This window comes from Seriola lalandi, unplaced genomic scaffold (assembly GCF_002814215.2).
Source record: "Seriola lalandi dorsalis isolate HSWRI2012SDOR001 ecotype SW California unplaced genomic scaffold, Sedor1 jcf7180002054313, whole genome shotgun sequence".
NCBI lineage: Eukaryota > Metazoa > Chordata > Actinopteri > Carangiformes > Carangidae > Seriola > Seriola lalandi.
The window spans coordinates 313,863-330,620 of record NW_019524866.1 but is presented as its reverse complement, the minus strand read 5'-3'; the positions used below and the strand labels follow the sequence as shown (position 1 = coordinate 330,620).

At 39.7% G+C, this 16,758-nt stretch overlaps 1 protein-coding gene across 2 annotated transcripts in view; it reads left to right on the top strand.

Moving 5' to 3' along the window:
* The window catches only part of arap1 (ArfGAP with RhoGAP domain, ankyrin repeat and PH domain 1), a 50,032-nt gene that overhangs the window by 3,640 nt on the left and 29,634 nt on the right, over window positions 1–16,758 (top strand). For both annotated transcript variants that reach the window (XM_023406620.2, XM_023406619.2), the window contains exons 2-5: window positions 6,815–7,912; window positions 13,294–13,463; window positions 15,589–15,686; window positions 15,763–15,845. In XM_023406620.2, coding sequence (XP_023262388.2) covers window positions 6,852–7,912; window positions 13,294–13,463; window positions 15,589–15,686; window positions 15,763–15,845 — 1,412 coding nt within the window. In that variant the 5' untranslated portion in view covers window positions 6,815–6,851. The remainder of the gene's footprint in view (window positions 1–6,814; window positions 7,913–13,293; window positions 13,464–15,588; window positions 15,687–15,762; window positions 15,846–16,758) is intronic.

Here is a 16,758-nt window from a genome sequence, read left to right as displayed (position 1 = left end):
AATTGATAGTTCATTGTTGAAATTACACTAACAACACATATCTGTGAGACTTCACAGAGAAGCAGTCTCTCTGTCCTTGTTTTGCAATGGTATGTTAGCTGAAGTTACTTGGAGGTTTTGAATTCTCTACATTCCTAGACTGTTGGTATTTATTCTAGTGGCAGATAATCAAGACACATTTATTTTCACTTGACTCTCATGAGAACTTGGGTAAAGGAAATTGTAAGTAGATTTGGAGCATTTCCTAAGACAACATATTAGCGGGATGGTGTATGTGTATTACATATCATCAGCAGCCCTTGTAAATTAAAGCAGAGTTTAGCATTAATTAGATAAATTATCAAGAATATCAGCATGAAGTATAATAATAAATTACATGTCACAATAAGCCAGGCATTTGACATCTGCAATAATGTGAGAAAAAAACCATGTCATGATCAGTTATGATCATGTGTCTCAGTACACAAAAGCGGTTTAGAATTAACACCATGACTCTAGTGTAGTGTGGTTAGTGTATCTGTCACACATGTTGTGAGTGTGACTATGACAGTTTTTTTTTTTTTTTTTAATTTAGGCACATTGCAGTCATTGCAGTTTTCATCATATGTGCAGTTTTATGCAAAAGTATAGCCACCCCTGCGCACATCTTTAGTTCTGTTGCTGCTACCCCCCCTTTTTGTTCTTTACTCTTGATTTTAGTTTTTTTCGAGTACGTTTTTTTTTACCCACTTTACCTTGTAGATGACTTCAGGTACTAGGATGTATTTAGTGTGTCTTGCAGGCGATCTACCCACAGACTTTCAGTGATGTTCAGGTCAGGGAACTGTGAGGGCCTGTTAAAAGCATCAGCTGGTGTTTCTTGAAGTAGTTTGTGGTTTTGAAATCTTCTTTGGATCATTCACGTGTTCTAGAAGTAAGCCTCTCTTTAGTTTCACTTTTTTGTTTGACTGCAGGACATTTGGATCCAGAATTCTTCCCTCAAATCATGCAATGGTTCCTGTGCCACCGGCTGCCACACAACTCCAAAACTAAATGTTTCCACCCCCGTGCTCAGCAGGTTCTTCTCATCAAATGTTGCTTTTTTTCTCTCCAAAACATACCTTTGATGATTGTGGCCAAAGAGCTCTGTCCACAGTACTTGTTTCCAAACGACTCTGGCTTATCCAGATGTTGACTTTTGTGATGAGGTTGCAGGCAAGGTTTCCCTCTGATGACTCTTCCATGTTTGTGCATCAGTGCTGCACAATGAAACAGTGCAACACCACCCCTGTGTCAGTTAAACCTCCCTGCAGCTCCTTTGCCGTCACATGGGCATTTTTGATTTACCTTTCAGTCAATCAGCTGTGCAGATTTATCTGGAAGTTTTCTTGGTCTTGCAGATCTTGTTTTGACTTCCACAATTGCCCTAAAGTATCATTTTTTTAAATGACATTTCAGACAGTGGAAAAGTCGAGCTGGAAGTAATTTAATGTCTTTTTTATAGCCTCCCTTACTTTACAGGCATCAGTAAGTTTCATTTTCACATCCTCAATCAGTTGCATAGAGGAGCATGGCTGTTTATTGTTACTGCAAGTGTTTCCAAACATTAGTTAATGCCACAATTTGTTTTGTTTTTTCAGTCAGTCAAGTAACTCTCAAGTGTCAGGTTTGTTAGACATGTCCTTTTGCATTTTGTTACATTGTCTTAGAAATCACTTGGAAACTAGTGATACATGATGTATTTCAAAGCTGACAACAGTGTACGTTGAAACTGATGTCAGTCAGTACTGATCCATCTGCAAACAGAGAAAATGGAACATCCTGGCTAAATAAAAGGGGATACGACGCCATAAACACAATATCTGAGACACCCCCACCTCACTACACGCACCCACACCAACACGCAATACTATTAGGTGAGCACTTGTTTTAGATTGTGTGACCAGACTCCACCACTGGCTCCCCCCACCCTGCGTTTCCTTCCTTCTCGTTTGTTTGTGTGTGTGTGTGTGTGTGTGTGTGTGTGTGTGTGTGTGTGTGTGTGTGTGTGTGTGTGTGTGTGTTCTTGCCTGGGCAACAGAATGCCCCATTGTGAAGGCCGCACAGAGACTCTGTTATTGGCAGCTTTCTGAGTGGGAGGGAGGGAGCAGAGAGAAGGATGTAGGGAGGGACAGATGAACAGAGAAGGAGAGAGGGATAGATAAATGAATTGAAGAGAAAAATCCTGGTTTGGAAATGCAGAAAATGAAATAAGAGCCAGGGAAAAAGGAAGTCACTAGTTGATATCCACTTAGATTGACTACAGAATTTATGAGGCACCTACAGTTTTCTGTAATATTATGTGCATTCAGCTGGAAACTCTTTGTTGTCAGAAGAAAAGGTCAGTTTTCTCTCTGTATTTAATACAGAGGTAGGTCCATGTCATGTTTAGCCTAGAGAGGAACACAGGAGGCAGGTAGCCTGTATCAAAAATGAAGAAATAATCCATGCAACAACTCCAAAAATGTTATCTCTACATGGTAGGAAGCAAACTAATCATTAGTTTGCAATGCAAATCTGGTAATTGTGAGATGCAGAAGATGCTGGATCAATGGATGTGGACAATGAAACTGGGTCCTTGCCAGGATGATTTCGAAATGAAATGGTCTAGCTTCGGAGACCAAAACTAAAGGTGTGTTTGTTGGCTGTTTGGTCATAAAGTTTGAAAATGAACAGAGTGTAAATACCACTGGACAACTGGGGTTCTTACTGGTTTTTACTGTGCTGCTGCAACTGTGGAAAAAAATTAAATGAGAGGACAATAAACTATCTATAACTATATCTCTGTACTGTAACTTGCTACTTTGAGCCATTGTTCCCCCATTAACCTGCCATGTGTCTTAAATTGGTTTTCCTCATACCTGCCACATATGATGTCCTGTCTGTTTTGACAACTGTATCTCCTGTGTCACATTGTCCATTATCATGGTATCTCCTCATAACTGTTCTGCTGATGTCACACTGTTGTACCTTCTAGTTAAGACTGCTGAGATTGTAGCAACAAAATCTCAACACTATTTTTCACTCTAGCAATAATTCATATCTGCTTTAAATTGTAGAGACACAGATTATCTGACGTGTTTTTGTCTTGACATCGTTGGATTTTTGCAACAGCTACAGGCTGTGCACAGTTCTGCTGATAGGCTTTTAAGCTGCTGTTTTCCTTTTGTTTTTCTCACCCTGTATACTAGTATTTAGCACTTGTGTTTCTTGATGTCACACATGCGTACACACACACACACACACACACACACACACACACACACACACGGCTGATTAAGGGCTTCTCGGTTCCTAAGTGCTGAGGTGAAAAATTGTGTCTGGTCAAAGACGCTGAGACCAGCTACTTAAATCTGTGTGTGTGTTCAAATGTAATTTTTAGACTCTGTGTGTGTGTTTAGTTTATGACTAACACCCCAGTGACAGCTGAAACCAGCCACACTGTAATTCATCGTGTTTCTTAGTTCCTCAATTCAAAAAATAGGAACTGTGTTTGATCTGAAAGACTAGAGCAAGATTCACACTGTCCTCATGCCCCCTGTCAGAGGAAATGCTTGACAGGAAATGAAATGCACTCATTTCAACATGTTAGAACACTGATGTTGCTTGGACTGGATAATGTGGGTTACTGTGTGCTCACTCACCATTCACTACACTCACTTCCAGCCAATGACATCAAGTTAATGTAGTCATTTTCAGTATTTTCTGTTTTGTGTAATCTGCTGCTAACCAGGCAGCTAATGTGTATGTGTGTATATGAAATGAAACATCAGCCTGTCATCTTCTGTTTTTTGTAGAATTTAAATTTAACACTGACAATAATAAAACATTTTATGCTAAAAAAAATATACCAAGATAGGTTAAGATGTCCTATTTACGAAGTAAATTGTACATGTGAATTACCTTTTATACACCAGCTACCCACAGTGTTGTACTTGAATGCAAGTGTTAACTGTATCAGCAGTTCTCATGGACTGAAAAAAAACTGGTGCAGTCCTCCTGTAGGGAGGTGAAGCAAACTAGTGGACCTTGCATTGAGTGGAACTGAAAAGAAATTGCAAATCCACCTAATAATATATTTTTTATTTTTTTTACAATTTTCACTCAGGCACATATCAGATGTTTTGATACAAGTGATATTCAGTGTAGAGGGTTCCACATTATGCTTTGTGTATGTGTTAAGGAAAGACTTTACTTTTGGCTCTGTCTGGGAAACCAGCAGCTTCCCTTGTGGTCAGAGGTGCGAGGCAGAGAGATAAAACACAGTGAATGCAGTAGGTGTTTGATTGGTTTTGACAGCAACATAATAGCCTTTGGAAGTATAGGTCTAAAGTTATTGCACTGTCATAATTCATTTTTGCTGATGTTTTTTTGATAGCAAGAGTTTATGTATCACAACAGTCTCTGCTGAGGTATTGCTTACTGTCGGGCAGGTTTGCATGATGTGAATGCTGGGAGTTGGTAATACCTGCTGTTTGTTAGTCAAGGGCTGTCATGGTGTACATAATTCATCTCATAAGACGTACTGCATAAGAGTAACAAGACTGGATGGTGTGTTAAGAGAGTGCTAATGGAAAGGGAAGGGATGCTTTGTGGGATGATTATCTTAAATCCAGTCATGCAGCATTCAAGTGTGCGTGAGAGAGACGTAGAGAGACATTAGTGAGTCTGTGTGAAAATACTGTGTGCCAACGCTTGCTGTGTCAACACTTCCTCCGATAGTTGGTGTGGTAGTACTACAGAACTAACTTTAAGTCAGCTTCTCAAAAGCAGTACTCTTTAAGTTAGGTAATTAAAAACATACTATGTTTGTATATCCAGCCCTGAGATAGAGGTAAGATATGTTTGATAACCAGAAGGCCTCTTATGTGTAACACATTATAGAAAATGAATACAGGTGTAGCTGCAATTTCTCTCTAAGTCTTGCTAAAATCAAACATGTTCATCTGACCTGAGCAGTTTCTGAATACACAATCCACAGTTTGTATGTACTGTATGTGTTAAAGCTGACACTAATGTGAGCTGAAGTTCTGTTGAAAATGATGGTGCTTATCAAAATGACTAAACTGCTAGAGTACCTTAGCGTCAAGATATCCAAACAACTTCCTCTTTTACTGAGGTGAGAATCATCTACCCTGACAACAGTTTATCATACAGAACTTTGACATCTCTGTTTACACTGTATAAAAACGTCTTGGATTACTACCGTTGCATTCTTATTAATCATAATTATTTGTAAATTCTAACTATTGCTTGCCCAGGGACTACGGATGAAAATGATCCTCTCTGGCAAACTAAAGAGTGTGGCAGTGGTTGACCAATATGTGTTTTTCAATGGCCGATGGTAGATATATAATCACAGTATGTTGTTTTAATCTATAAATTATAACATAACAGGGAGAAACATTTAGAAAAAATTATGGTGATTGATTGATTGATTGATTATGGTCAAACATTTCTAACAGTATGCCCAAGTGTTATAGTCACACATATATACACACATACACATGTCCGTACACACATTTGTGCACACATGCAGAGGGAGGGAGACATGCACACACACAAATGTTATGTTAGTCCATAATATTTATTCCCCAAAATCTTGCCGGCAAGGTGATAATGTAAACTTTTTGGACTCCTGGTAACGTAAGCCCACTTGTTGAATCAAGGCTATCTCTAGCCCATTAGCAAATGCAACCAACTGTAACTAATGTTGGGTATGTTAACTATCAAATCAATCGCTCACGATAGCTAGTTGTTAACTTGAGACGAGAGGAGAGGTTAATCAATCCCACCTTCATCCTCTCCCAGCTGACAGCAGGTGCTGCAGACTTTGCCCGCTTCAGAATAATTCTCTTAGCTGGCTATTAATGTTCCTCTACTGCTGGCAAATCTTGCACTGGCATGGTCATGTGTATGAGGGCCATTGATGAAGAAAATATGTTTGTTATGTAAAATACTTAACAACGGCAGACCACAGGCTCACCAACAATAAAAGGCTTCACTGTTACACTTGCACACCGTCCCACAAGCGTTCCACAAGCGTTCCAAATGACAAATCTGATAAATCTTTTACAACCTCAGCTCATCAGGAGAAGAAGTATGGGCTAAGTTAGTTTAGCTGGTTGAAGGCTTACTACTGTTACAATTCCCAACTTACCTTTTTTGCATTATTTCACTGAAAGACCGGAATCAATCAAATTAATTGACAGTATACATTGCATATGTTACTAAGAGGGACCTATTAAATACATTGAGCTTTGAACACTAGGAATATAGGTTTTACCATTTTCTTTGAGGTAACATTACAACCAGTATTGGCATGTTTCATACTATATCTATGCCACAGCAACCACTGACTTCCCATTCTTGATTGTAGAATGGCAAAATTGACACAAGGGGGAGCTAACATCGTTCTGCAGCAGCCACACTGACCGGGCTGCCTCTGCATGTGTCTGCAGACATTTTTTGATAATTGGCCTCATGAGCTCAGTCATAGACAGATGCTGATTAATCTCAAAATGCCAAAGATCAGCCTGAATAATTGGGTGACCCCCTCAGAGTGTAATGTGTGGGAAGTGTTTTTCGTCATCTGGTCTGTAATCACACAAATGTGACACACAATGATCCCTTTTTAGGACCAAAAAAAAGTTTAAATAATGGAAAAAAAAAATCTCTTTTGGAGCTTATGTAATTTCCTACTTGTTACCTTTGAAAACCCCAGAATATGCCAGTTATTTCTGTGAATGTATGCGTTGCTTTTTGTTAACTGTAAATATTTTTTTCTCTTCCACAGGTTGTGTGGGCCATGATCTGAGCCGTTGACTTCACACATGCTGCACTCACACACATCAGTCATGTCTCAATCTGAATCTTGTACAAATGTGTGGGACTGGTTATGTGTACTTCGTCTGGAGCAGTATTCGGAGGCATTTCAGAGCGCTGGGATAACAACGTTACGGCAGTGTCGCAATCTCACGCCAGATCAGCTGGAGCAGATGGGCATCACCCTGCCGGGTCACCAGAGACGCATCTTGGCTAGCCTGAACAAAACACATGGTAATCGTGACACACAGTCTAATACACACACTCACCCTCTACAGTCTGAGAGGGATCAGAGATCAGAGGAAACAGGACACACTAAAGTGTTGCTGAGAGAGAGACCTGTGCCTGTCCCAGTGGAAGAAAAACCTGTCCTTATGCAAAGGGAAAAAAGAGATGGAGAGACATCGAGACCGACACCCAGAGAAAGAGAGAAACCAGTCCCTAAGGACAGACAAGTATCCAGAATGAAAGAGGAAAACGGAGAAGGAGAAGAGAAGAAGCCAATTCCTGAACAGAGACAAACAGCGCCTAGACGAAGAAAACAGGAAGAGAGGGATAGAGGAATAGATGGAGAGAGGGAGAGACCTGTGCCTAGAGAGAGGACTAAGTTTCGTCCTAATGCTCCAGTGGACTGTCCCTCCGACCCCATTGTCTCTCCAGCTTCTGACACCTCTTTACCCCCTGTCCCCCCAAGAAGCACTCCCAACTGCCCTCCACAGCGCTTTACCTCTAACTTGAGCCCCACACCTCCTGCTCGAACCCATGGCTCCCCTAAACTAGACAGACGTGAGGTTAAAGCCCCAGCTGTACAGAGTGAATCCCAGAGTTCAACCACCACCAGCACCCCTACCCATACCTCCACACAAACTCGGCCACAGACATTAGCCATTCAGCCATATGCCCAACATGTGGTTAATGATGGAGGAAGAAAGACTTCCCCCATCTCTCCTATTGCTTCCCTCAGTGACGACAGAAATGCTCCACCTCTCCCTCCAAAAGTTGGGGGAGGACCTAAAGGCCCTCCACCAATCCCACAGCGTTTTCCTGCACAGTCTCCAGGAACTCACAGGTAAGACTATTTTCTTAAATGCATATTAATGCAGCTTTAAATTAATGATTAAGTGTTTGCAATTTGATGTTTTGTTGTCTTTTAGAAATCTTGTGTCTAAGAAATAGGTTAAATTCCTGCACACGGTCAGTTTATTATATGTACAACGTTTCACTCATGGATCTTATGACATGTATGTGAGCAGAGTGACAGCCCCTTTCCTGTTTTTTCTGGATCCTAACTAGCCTTCCTTTCCTCTGACATTGATTTTATCTATCATTTATTAGATTATACCATTTTTTTAAAGGGCCCATCCATGTGCCTCTGTGCTCCTACAGGACAAGGGTTAGGATTTTAGGTGTTTACCTCCACTGTGTGCTGTTTGTGTATGAACTTTGAGTGGAAGAGTATTTAAAGGGTGAATTTTAATAATATACAGTTTTTCTGGGTGTGTAAGGATACTATATTGAGGCAAAATGACAAATAATGTAAATGATTGTCAGGTGTGTGTGTTTCTGTGTCTTGAGAGAGAAATTTAATTGTGATATAGTCAAGAACCTCACCTTTTTGTAGCTCTTAGAGCAGGGGTGTCAAACTCATTTTCACCGAGGGCCACATCAGCATAATGCTTGCCCTCAAAGGGCCAGATGTAACTTTGAAGCAGTATGAATGCACACCTGCTCACAGACCTTCAGGATGATCTGCTTCAAAAATGCACCCTCTGAAAAAGACTTTGCAGCGCGGGCAATTTCTTCAGCCACAATAAAGCTAGCTTTCGCTGCCGCATTGTTCTCTTGAGCACATCCTGCTGCGATCGCAATTTGCCTTTTAATTCTTGCACCATTTGTACTCTTTGACAACCGCCACTGCCTCATAACACAAAAGACATACCGTTTTTTCTCCTTGAAGCACAAACATATATTTTCCTTCCCGTCTTTCTTGCAACAGCCTTCCATCTGCATCAATTTTTCTCTTTCTGGACATTTTGAGATCATTGTATTTCTTAATTCGGAAAATGGCAGTGATGTGGAAACACTGCAATCTAGTTGCGGGATGCCGTCACTTCACGGGTAACATGATCGGCATGCATTATGGGAAATGTAGTTTATGGTCAATGCACCCTTTTGATTTATTTATTATAAGATAATCAGACCTTTTAAGCTCTCGCGGGCCACATAAAATGACATGGCGGGCCACATTTGGCTCGCGGGCCTTGAGTTTGACACATATGTCTTAGAGGATAGTGCTGCCATCTATTGGATAAGATGGTGAAATGCATGTCTTATCAACTTAAACAGTGTAGACACAAAAAATCTTATTGGTGACTTTGAAACACTTCTGGAAATTGAAATTAGACGCCTCCTGAAACTGAACTGTTGAATACAGACCTATGTTAACAAGGCCAGTTGAGTGTACATCCATGAGTGAATTGAGCTTGTCTGCATTTGTGTTGTGGTCGCTTATATCTGACCACTTGAGTGTTGTGTGTGCATGTGTGCATGCTTTGCTTTTTTTTGTTTTTTTCAAAGGCTCTGCGGCGACCTTTTCTTGTACTAGTATGTGTCTACATTGTATCTAACATCCTGTTTTTTGCAAGGTTTGAATATCTTGCACGGGTAGTATTGTTGTACCATTATTGTGTCATTTCTGCACATTTAAGAGGCCTCACGTTTTCACTTTTAACAGACAACAGACCTCACTAGTTTCATTGATGAGACTGTAGTAGCCCTTTAACATATATCTAGTTCTCAGTGTAGTGTTTTTTGTGTGTTTCATCGTCAGTTAAAGGAAAAGAACCTTAAGCCTTGCCTCAGGCTGCAGAGTACTTCTATTATGAATAACATATGTGTATGTTCTCTGTCTATGTTTTGAAGGGAAACTAGCTGTAGAGTGAGAGAGGAAGTTACAATGGAGAAGAACATAGAGCGATTAAAACTCCTCCTCATTTGCCCCTGTGAGTGACAGAGAAAAGGAGAGAGTGAGAAATAAAGAGAAAGAAAAAGGGATTTGTTAGGAGGAACTATGCTCAGACTTTTTGTTGCCTCTACCAGCACACATTCACTCTATCTTGTTGCTCTCTCGTTTCCTTGTCAGTGTGCTTTGTTGTCTCTCATTGCCTCCTCCCATCTTCTGGTTAGCTGGTCATTTCCTCCTACTCTTTTATTTTTTTCCCCCATCTTCTCCGATGTGTGAGTGTGTTTAAGATTCTTGTATCATCATTGAAGAGGACTCTTTTTGAACATGTTGAGACGGGTAACATTGATACAATCATATCTTTACATGTCTGTGCTCTGTCTCTGCTTGTTTTTAGCATGTGTTCTTTCTTCCCTCTCTCTGTTCCATGTCAGTGTTTCAAACAAGGAAGCCTTGCTTTCTTGCTGTGTTCATGTTTTGTGCTGTGTAGTTGCAGTGTAATTTTGGTGAATTGAAAATTAGATGCTGTTAGTGAGACTTTTATTGTGGTTACATGAGTTTGTTTTATCTTAACCAGAGTGTAATGTTTTAATGATATTTGGTGAGATCAGATATTCTGCCCTGGGGCTGTACAAGCTTAGAGGATTGACATTGGTGTTGGTGTGTTACCTGCATGTAGATGAGATTTTGTAAAGACGTCCCCGGTGTGTTTAGTTGTCATGGAAATCAGGTGTTTTCTAAGAGAAAAGCTGTGCTCTCAGTTTTACCATTAGCATTCCCTATCAGCAGTGACTGAGTGTGTTTGTAGATAAAAGTTATGAATCATGCACATAGGCTATATGTGGAAGTGTGGACTAGATAGGTGCTGTTCTGCTGTGAACAAAATTGCTACTTTTTGCTTATATCTAAGACCAAAAAAGACAGGAAAGCTGGTGTAAGAAACACATATGCCTCTCATTTGTCAACACCAGAGCTAAAGGGTCCCGTATCTATTGTCAAGTGATCTTTGGTTGAAATATAAAATATTTTCCCAGAATTTAGAGTTCACATACAAGCAGTGTCAGAGGAGAAAGGAATGGTCATTGTTTCTTCAGCGTACTGTCATCTGTTAGCTAGCGGAGAGAAGGTTAAATATAGCATCTAGCTAACACTCTTCCTCTGAGAAGGAGGAACTGTGTCAACAGGTCAGTTTCCCGTCATTGTGGGTCTTCATATCATTTTCTGCTTTTATTATTTAACAGAACGAATGTGGACCATGTTCTGCTAATTTAAACTGTGTAAATGGTAAAAGTTAAGTTATATGCGGTCTTGACAGAAATGGACATGACATAAGCACCTCGATATGCCTCTTAAATTAGAGCAGTGCATGCAAACAGAGCAGTATTTCTGTGTTGTACTCAGACTGCAGACCATTGGGCAAGGCCAGTTGAAATCTTTGGGCTTGTTGAATGCTGCCTAACGGCCAACATGTTAAAGTTGAGCGATGCACAGCCTGCTGTCTGTAACAACAAGTAGGTTGTCAAAGCGAAAAAGTAAAGTACCTTAAACTGATAGTACTGTTCTATCATTGTTAGAGCTTTCCGATAACTTATTGTCCTAGCTCCGTCCCACTTTGGTTGATCCAAGCTAAAAGAAGTGTTTTTTAACTACTAGGTAATTATTTGTACATTTTTAAGTAAGGATTTGTTTGGACACAGTGTGATATTTTCTCAAGCTAAAAATGTCATTTAGCTGTGTTGTGTCACTAATATCGTTTTATGCTGTTGCAAGCATAAATGGCTGTTATGCGAGGGAAATTCACAAAGGACGAAGGAATAAAGAGGAACTTTCACAATTCTGGATGGATTCTGTGCTCATTCTTGACTTTCCCGTCAGCAAGGAAATAGTGTACAGTTTATAAGCTGTTTAACACTTAGCTTATATGCACTGTCTACACACAGCATTAATTAGGGTGCTTATTTGGTTTGCATGGACAGAGGAGGAAATGAGTAGAGGGTAATGTTTGCTGAATCAATATGTAATTTTAGGTGTGTTGACCCTATGTGTATTATCGCATTGGGTTGAAACACAACCATACTGTTATTATTTGAGCTAATATCACAATTGCACTATATATACGGTTGGTACAAATTGTCCCAAGTGGAGGAATTTCTCGATGTGTTGTGAGCGTAACATGGTGTGTGAGATCAATCCTGAATTCCCTGAATGGATTAAACATCCAATGCAACACCCTTGAGTGTTCTTGGGTATGACGCGACAAGCTTTGCACACTTGGATTTGGGGATTTTCTGCCAGTATTCTCTGCAGATCCTCTCAAGCTCTGTCAGAGGGAAGTCAAAAGGGGTGTCTTTCCAACATTTTGTTTTGTTATTGTGGGGTATTGAGTGTAGATTGATGTGTGGAAAAGGGGAATTTAAACAGTTTTAGCACAAGGCTGCAAAATAACAAAATGTGAAAGAAGTGAAGGGGGCTGAATACTTTCTGAATGCAATGTATGTATGTAAGTGTCACTATGTAAACTTATGGGAGTGCTTTTAATGTGTGTGTGTGTGTGTGTGTGTGTGTGTGTGTGTGTGTGCATGACTGTGTATCCATTAGGTGTGTGTTGGTGTTACATTTTCATTCTATGATTATTGTGCCCAGTATATACATGGTGTTATCACAATATTGATCAGACCTACAGGTGAGCAAGGTGTTACTGCATGGTGTATTTTAGCACTAACAGTGGTATTTCAGGAAAGTCTGATCAATATTGTGTTAATACTATTTATTGTGATACTTATTGGCCAGAATAATCATAGAATTAAAATTTAATACTGACACACCCCTAATGGACACACAAGCATGTACACACTTACATTAAATGTACTCCCATACGAGCTCATGGCACATCTGTAGTGCACACATACTGTGTGTATGTGTGTTTAAGGGGGTTCCAGAGGTATGCTGTGTTTACATGGAGATGGTATCTTCAAGGTACCACAGGTTCAGACCTGCTTCTGAAACCAGAAGTAGAGAGAGAAAACTAATCGAGCAAGTGGAGAGCAGAGAGATGCCAGTTTTCCACAGTTCTGGGATCAATTCTCATACCACTGAAGAACACTCGGGCTTTGGAGCAGCACTCAATAATGTGGACTCAATCTGGTTACCAGAAATGTTACCAGAGTGATTTGACTTTTTTCTTTTTCTTCATGCCTTTCTGAGAGAGTTACAACTTCTCATAAACTTGCCTGCAAGTGTAAGTGGATGTTTTTGTAATAGGTGCCTGGAGTAAAATGAATGAAGTTATCTTTGTAGCTTTTACTATGGAGTGAGAAAAGAGAAGACAGGAGGGGGTGTGATTAGGACTATTTTCTCAACAGAGGATGTATAGAATCACCCGGCTATGTGGGATTTTCCACCCGATCTCAGATGAACATGGTGTGCGAGGACTCATCTCCTGATCTCCAAACCTCTGTTGACCTGTCTTGTACCTCTTTATCCCTCAGCCCCTCTTCCAGCAAGACATTTGCTGATGAGTTGCAAAAAGACCAAACTCCACAGGTCCCACCCCGCATCAGGATACCCAAAACTCAAGAAAACGCACAACAGTCGACTCAACCTGATACTCAGCTGGCTCTGCCTTCCAGGAGGGTCTCCCAACCTCCCTCTGAGTTCAGTAAGTAGTATAATCTGCCTATAATCCTTTTTTAATATTATTTCATTAGATAGTGATAGTAGAAAGAGTACGCATGTGGGTTAGAAATGGTTGACAACACATGACAAAGTTCTGCGGTTGGATTTGAACTGGAGACACTTCAGGTCACGGTTAGTGTCTCAACCCTTAAGCCACAGGGGTGCCCCTGCATATACTCGTTCTGTAACCTATCTCTTGTTTATGTGGACTTTGAGTTGAAATAAGTTATTTATATAATATATTTATATTTATATATATTTATATAATTTATATAAGCAGCTGTGAATTGTACAAAAAATATCCATCCATCCATTAGCTCTACTGCTCATCCTTTGAAGGTTCTGGGGGCCTGGAGCCAATCCCAGCTGACATGTTAAAAAAGAGCTTAAACCATCACAAGACATAACTAGACAGATGCTGTTTACAACCTGCAGTGTATTCAGTAAAACATAGTGTGTGTCCAGCCTATCAGATCTTTTCGAATTTGTATTGTTAATATCTGCTACTGGGGGGTGTTTCATAAAGTGAGATTACTAGTAAATGCAGGTTTCATATCACAAAATTGACTTCTGTAAAGCAGTTTATACAGGACTTAAGTTACCATCATTTTAGATGAGACTGTTTCCAGTTAGGCTTATTTTCTATCTTAGCTCCACTTATGGCTGAATAGTTGAGTCTGCCAACCAGATCAAATAACATGCTATCTTTAACGTTTCTCCTTGACTCCTGTGAACAAACAGTCCGATACATGTGACATTTGGGCTGCAGTTGCAGAGTAAATATATGTGCTTATGAATATGTTTTTAGGCTTGAGGGTTTAGCTTAGGCCACTTTTGCTTGAGTATCAGTATTTGTAATTAAAAGAGTGACTTTTGAATGCCATATAGATTAAATTAACAAAATGAGACAGGCACAGAAGAATATAGAAGAGGGACAGACGAACATTGCCAAGGTATTTAAAAAGTATTTCCACCATAAGAAGGTTATTATATTCCTTGACAAACTAAGTGATCTGTGCTTAATGTCTCAGGCCTGTGTTTTAAGGTCATGAATGTGGATTCAGTAAAGCAGGTTTAAATGAGTGTGATTGAGTTAGGTCTGAGTTGGCATTATGGAACAGGTGGTACAGTTTTTAGACTTACCTGAGACTGGTTTGTCATAATAAGCTATTATGCATAAACATTTATCTAGTACCCGTCTAGTCGTCTCCTTTTTTCTTCACACATTGCAGCATTGCACAGTACTTTTCTCCTCAAACAATGACTGTTTGAACTTGATGTTGTTTAACATCTCTCACATACCTGAGGGAAATATGATTGCTTAATATTTGTTATTTACTATAGCCGCTTAACCTGAAAAACTAGTTCTTAAGAAACTCAGGCTTACCACACTGGGAAACCGATACTTTGGATTTGCCCAGTAACACTCTCGGTTGAGTTCACAAACACACTAGATTAACACAGCTAACACTTGTCCAAGATAACTGAAGTGATTGGTATAATCAGTGCTGTTATTGTTTTTAATTGTACTCAATTTCCCCATTCTTACTCTTGTTGGCTTCTTGTCAACTGAGTATTTCACTGCATTTCCCAGAATGCCTTCTAGTAACCCAGAGAGAAATAATGTAAATGTGTTGAGTTTATCTGTGGCTTATGTGTGACCCAAGTAAAGTTAGCTTCAAAATGGATGTTCATCATCTCTGTACATCTGTCCTGCCACATTTATTGATTAGAGTAATTTTGATTGTTTCTGAATTCATAATGGAAAAAATGTGAATCCATAAAACCTCAAAAATCAAATGCTACTGTGAGTAATACATACAGGTAGCAGAGCAATAATGTTGCTGTTGTTTCAAATAAAAAAAGGCAGTCCCTTACACAGAGGACAATATGTCTTTTACTGTATTGCTGTGTTGCATTATGGTTAATTGAGGCTAACACCAGTAAAGAAATGTGTCTGTGCTCCTCAGTGAAGTCTAAATCCAAAAGAGAATTATGATTTGGTAGCATACTTTTCAACTCACATCTGGGAGCAATTCTGCAAGTTTTTCTTGCAAACCAAACTTAAACTGCACAACTGTGTTCTCATCCTCTACTTCTTCCTTCAGGGCTCAGTTCAGCCGATTCACTTGATCATAGTTCTGATGAATACGAAGATCCAGACTTGTTTACTCCCAGTGTTCATCGCATGAATACACCAGACAGGGTAAGAGTCCTTCTTTTATACTTTTCCTCCTTTTGTCCTCCTGCACAATGTGAATGACATCTACCTCCTCCAACAGGATATGTCCCTGCAAGTGCCCGGTCAGGCAAAGGGGCGGTACAGTTCTTTGTGCAGTGACGATGAACTGTTGGATGATGATGAGTGAGTCATGCATGAAGCACACACAGAAAACATTTACACATACACAGAAACACAGAGACAGATTTGACTTCTGTTGTCAGTACATCACTGAGCTTGGTAATCAGCATTTAGCTGGGTTTTTGAGTGTTTACCAGGATTTAGATATCTTGCTCACCCACTCTACTCACTCTATTCACTCAGATTTCCTTCCCGCTATTTTTGTTCATTGAATATTTCGGGGTTTCATTGTGTAATTAACAACAGGCCATTGTATTTGCTGTGTTTGTAAATTCCTCAATTCATTCACTTGCCTTCATCTCAATATCTTCTTCTTTACTAGTCAGTGCTGTAAAGCTATCTGTAAATGTGATTATCTGTGTAGTGTAGTTTAGTGTTCTGACCTACAATGTAAACCATCTTGGACTTTTCATCAGTGTTGTCAAACTGTTATGTGTGATGGTGAGGGAGTGGCAGAGCTTGAAATGATGTCAAAATTGAATTGAGACAGGTTCGATCACATAACACAACGCAGTAGTTACAATGATTATACTGACTCTTCTGGAAAGCCCATTTACCATCTATCTCATCAGAAAATGATTAAATATTCATTGACATGATACTACTCACTCATGATTTGCATTAATGGGCATTAGCTGCCATGATCAGTGGTTGACGGGGGTTTTTTTAAGTTCCTTGCTCGTAGTAAGTGATTAATAGCCTTTGATTACAAGTGTGAGAGGTTTGGAAAACTGATTTTGCACTGACTGGAACTTTAATACCGACGAGACTTTATGGCTATTTTTGGTTTTTATTTTGAAGAATCAAGTCACAGTATAGGACTGATACGACAGAATTGAGATAACATCTGTTTTTACCCATATAGACTGTGAATCATTTGTTTAAAAAAAAAAAAAAAAAAAAAAAAAAAAAAACA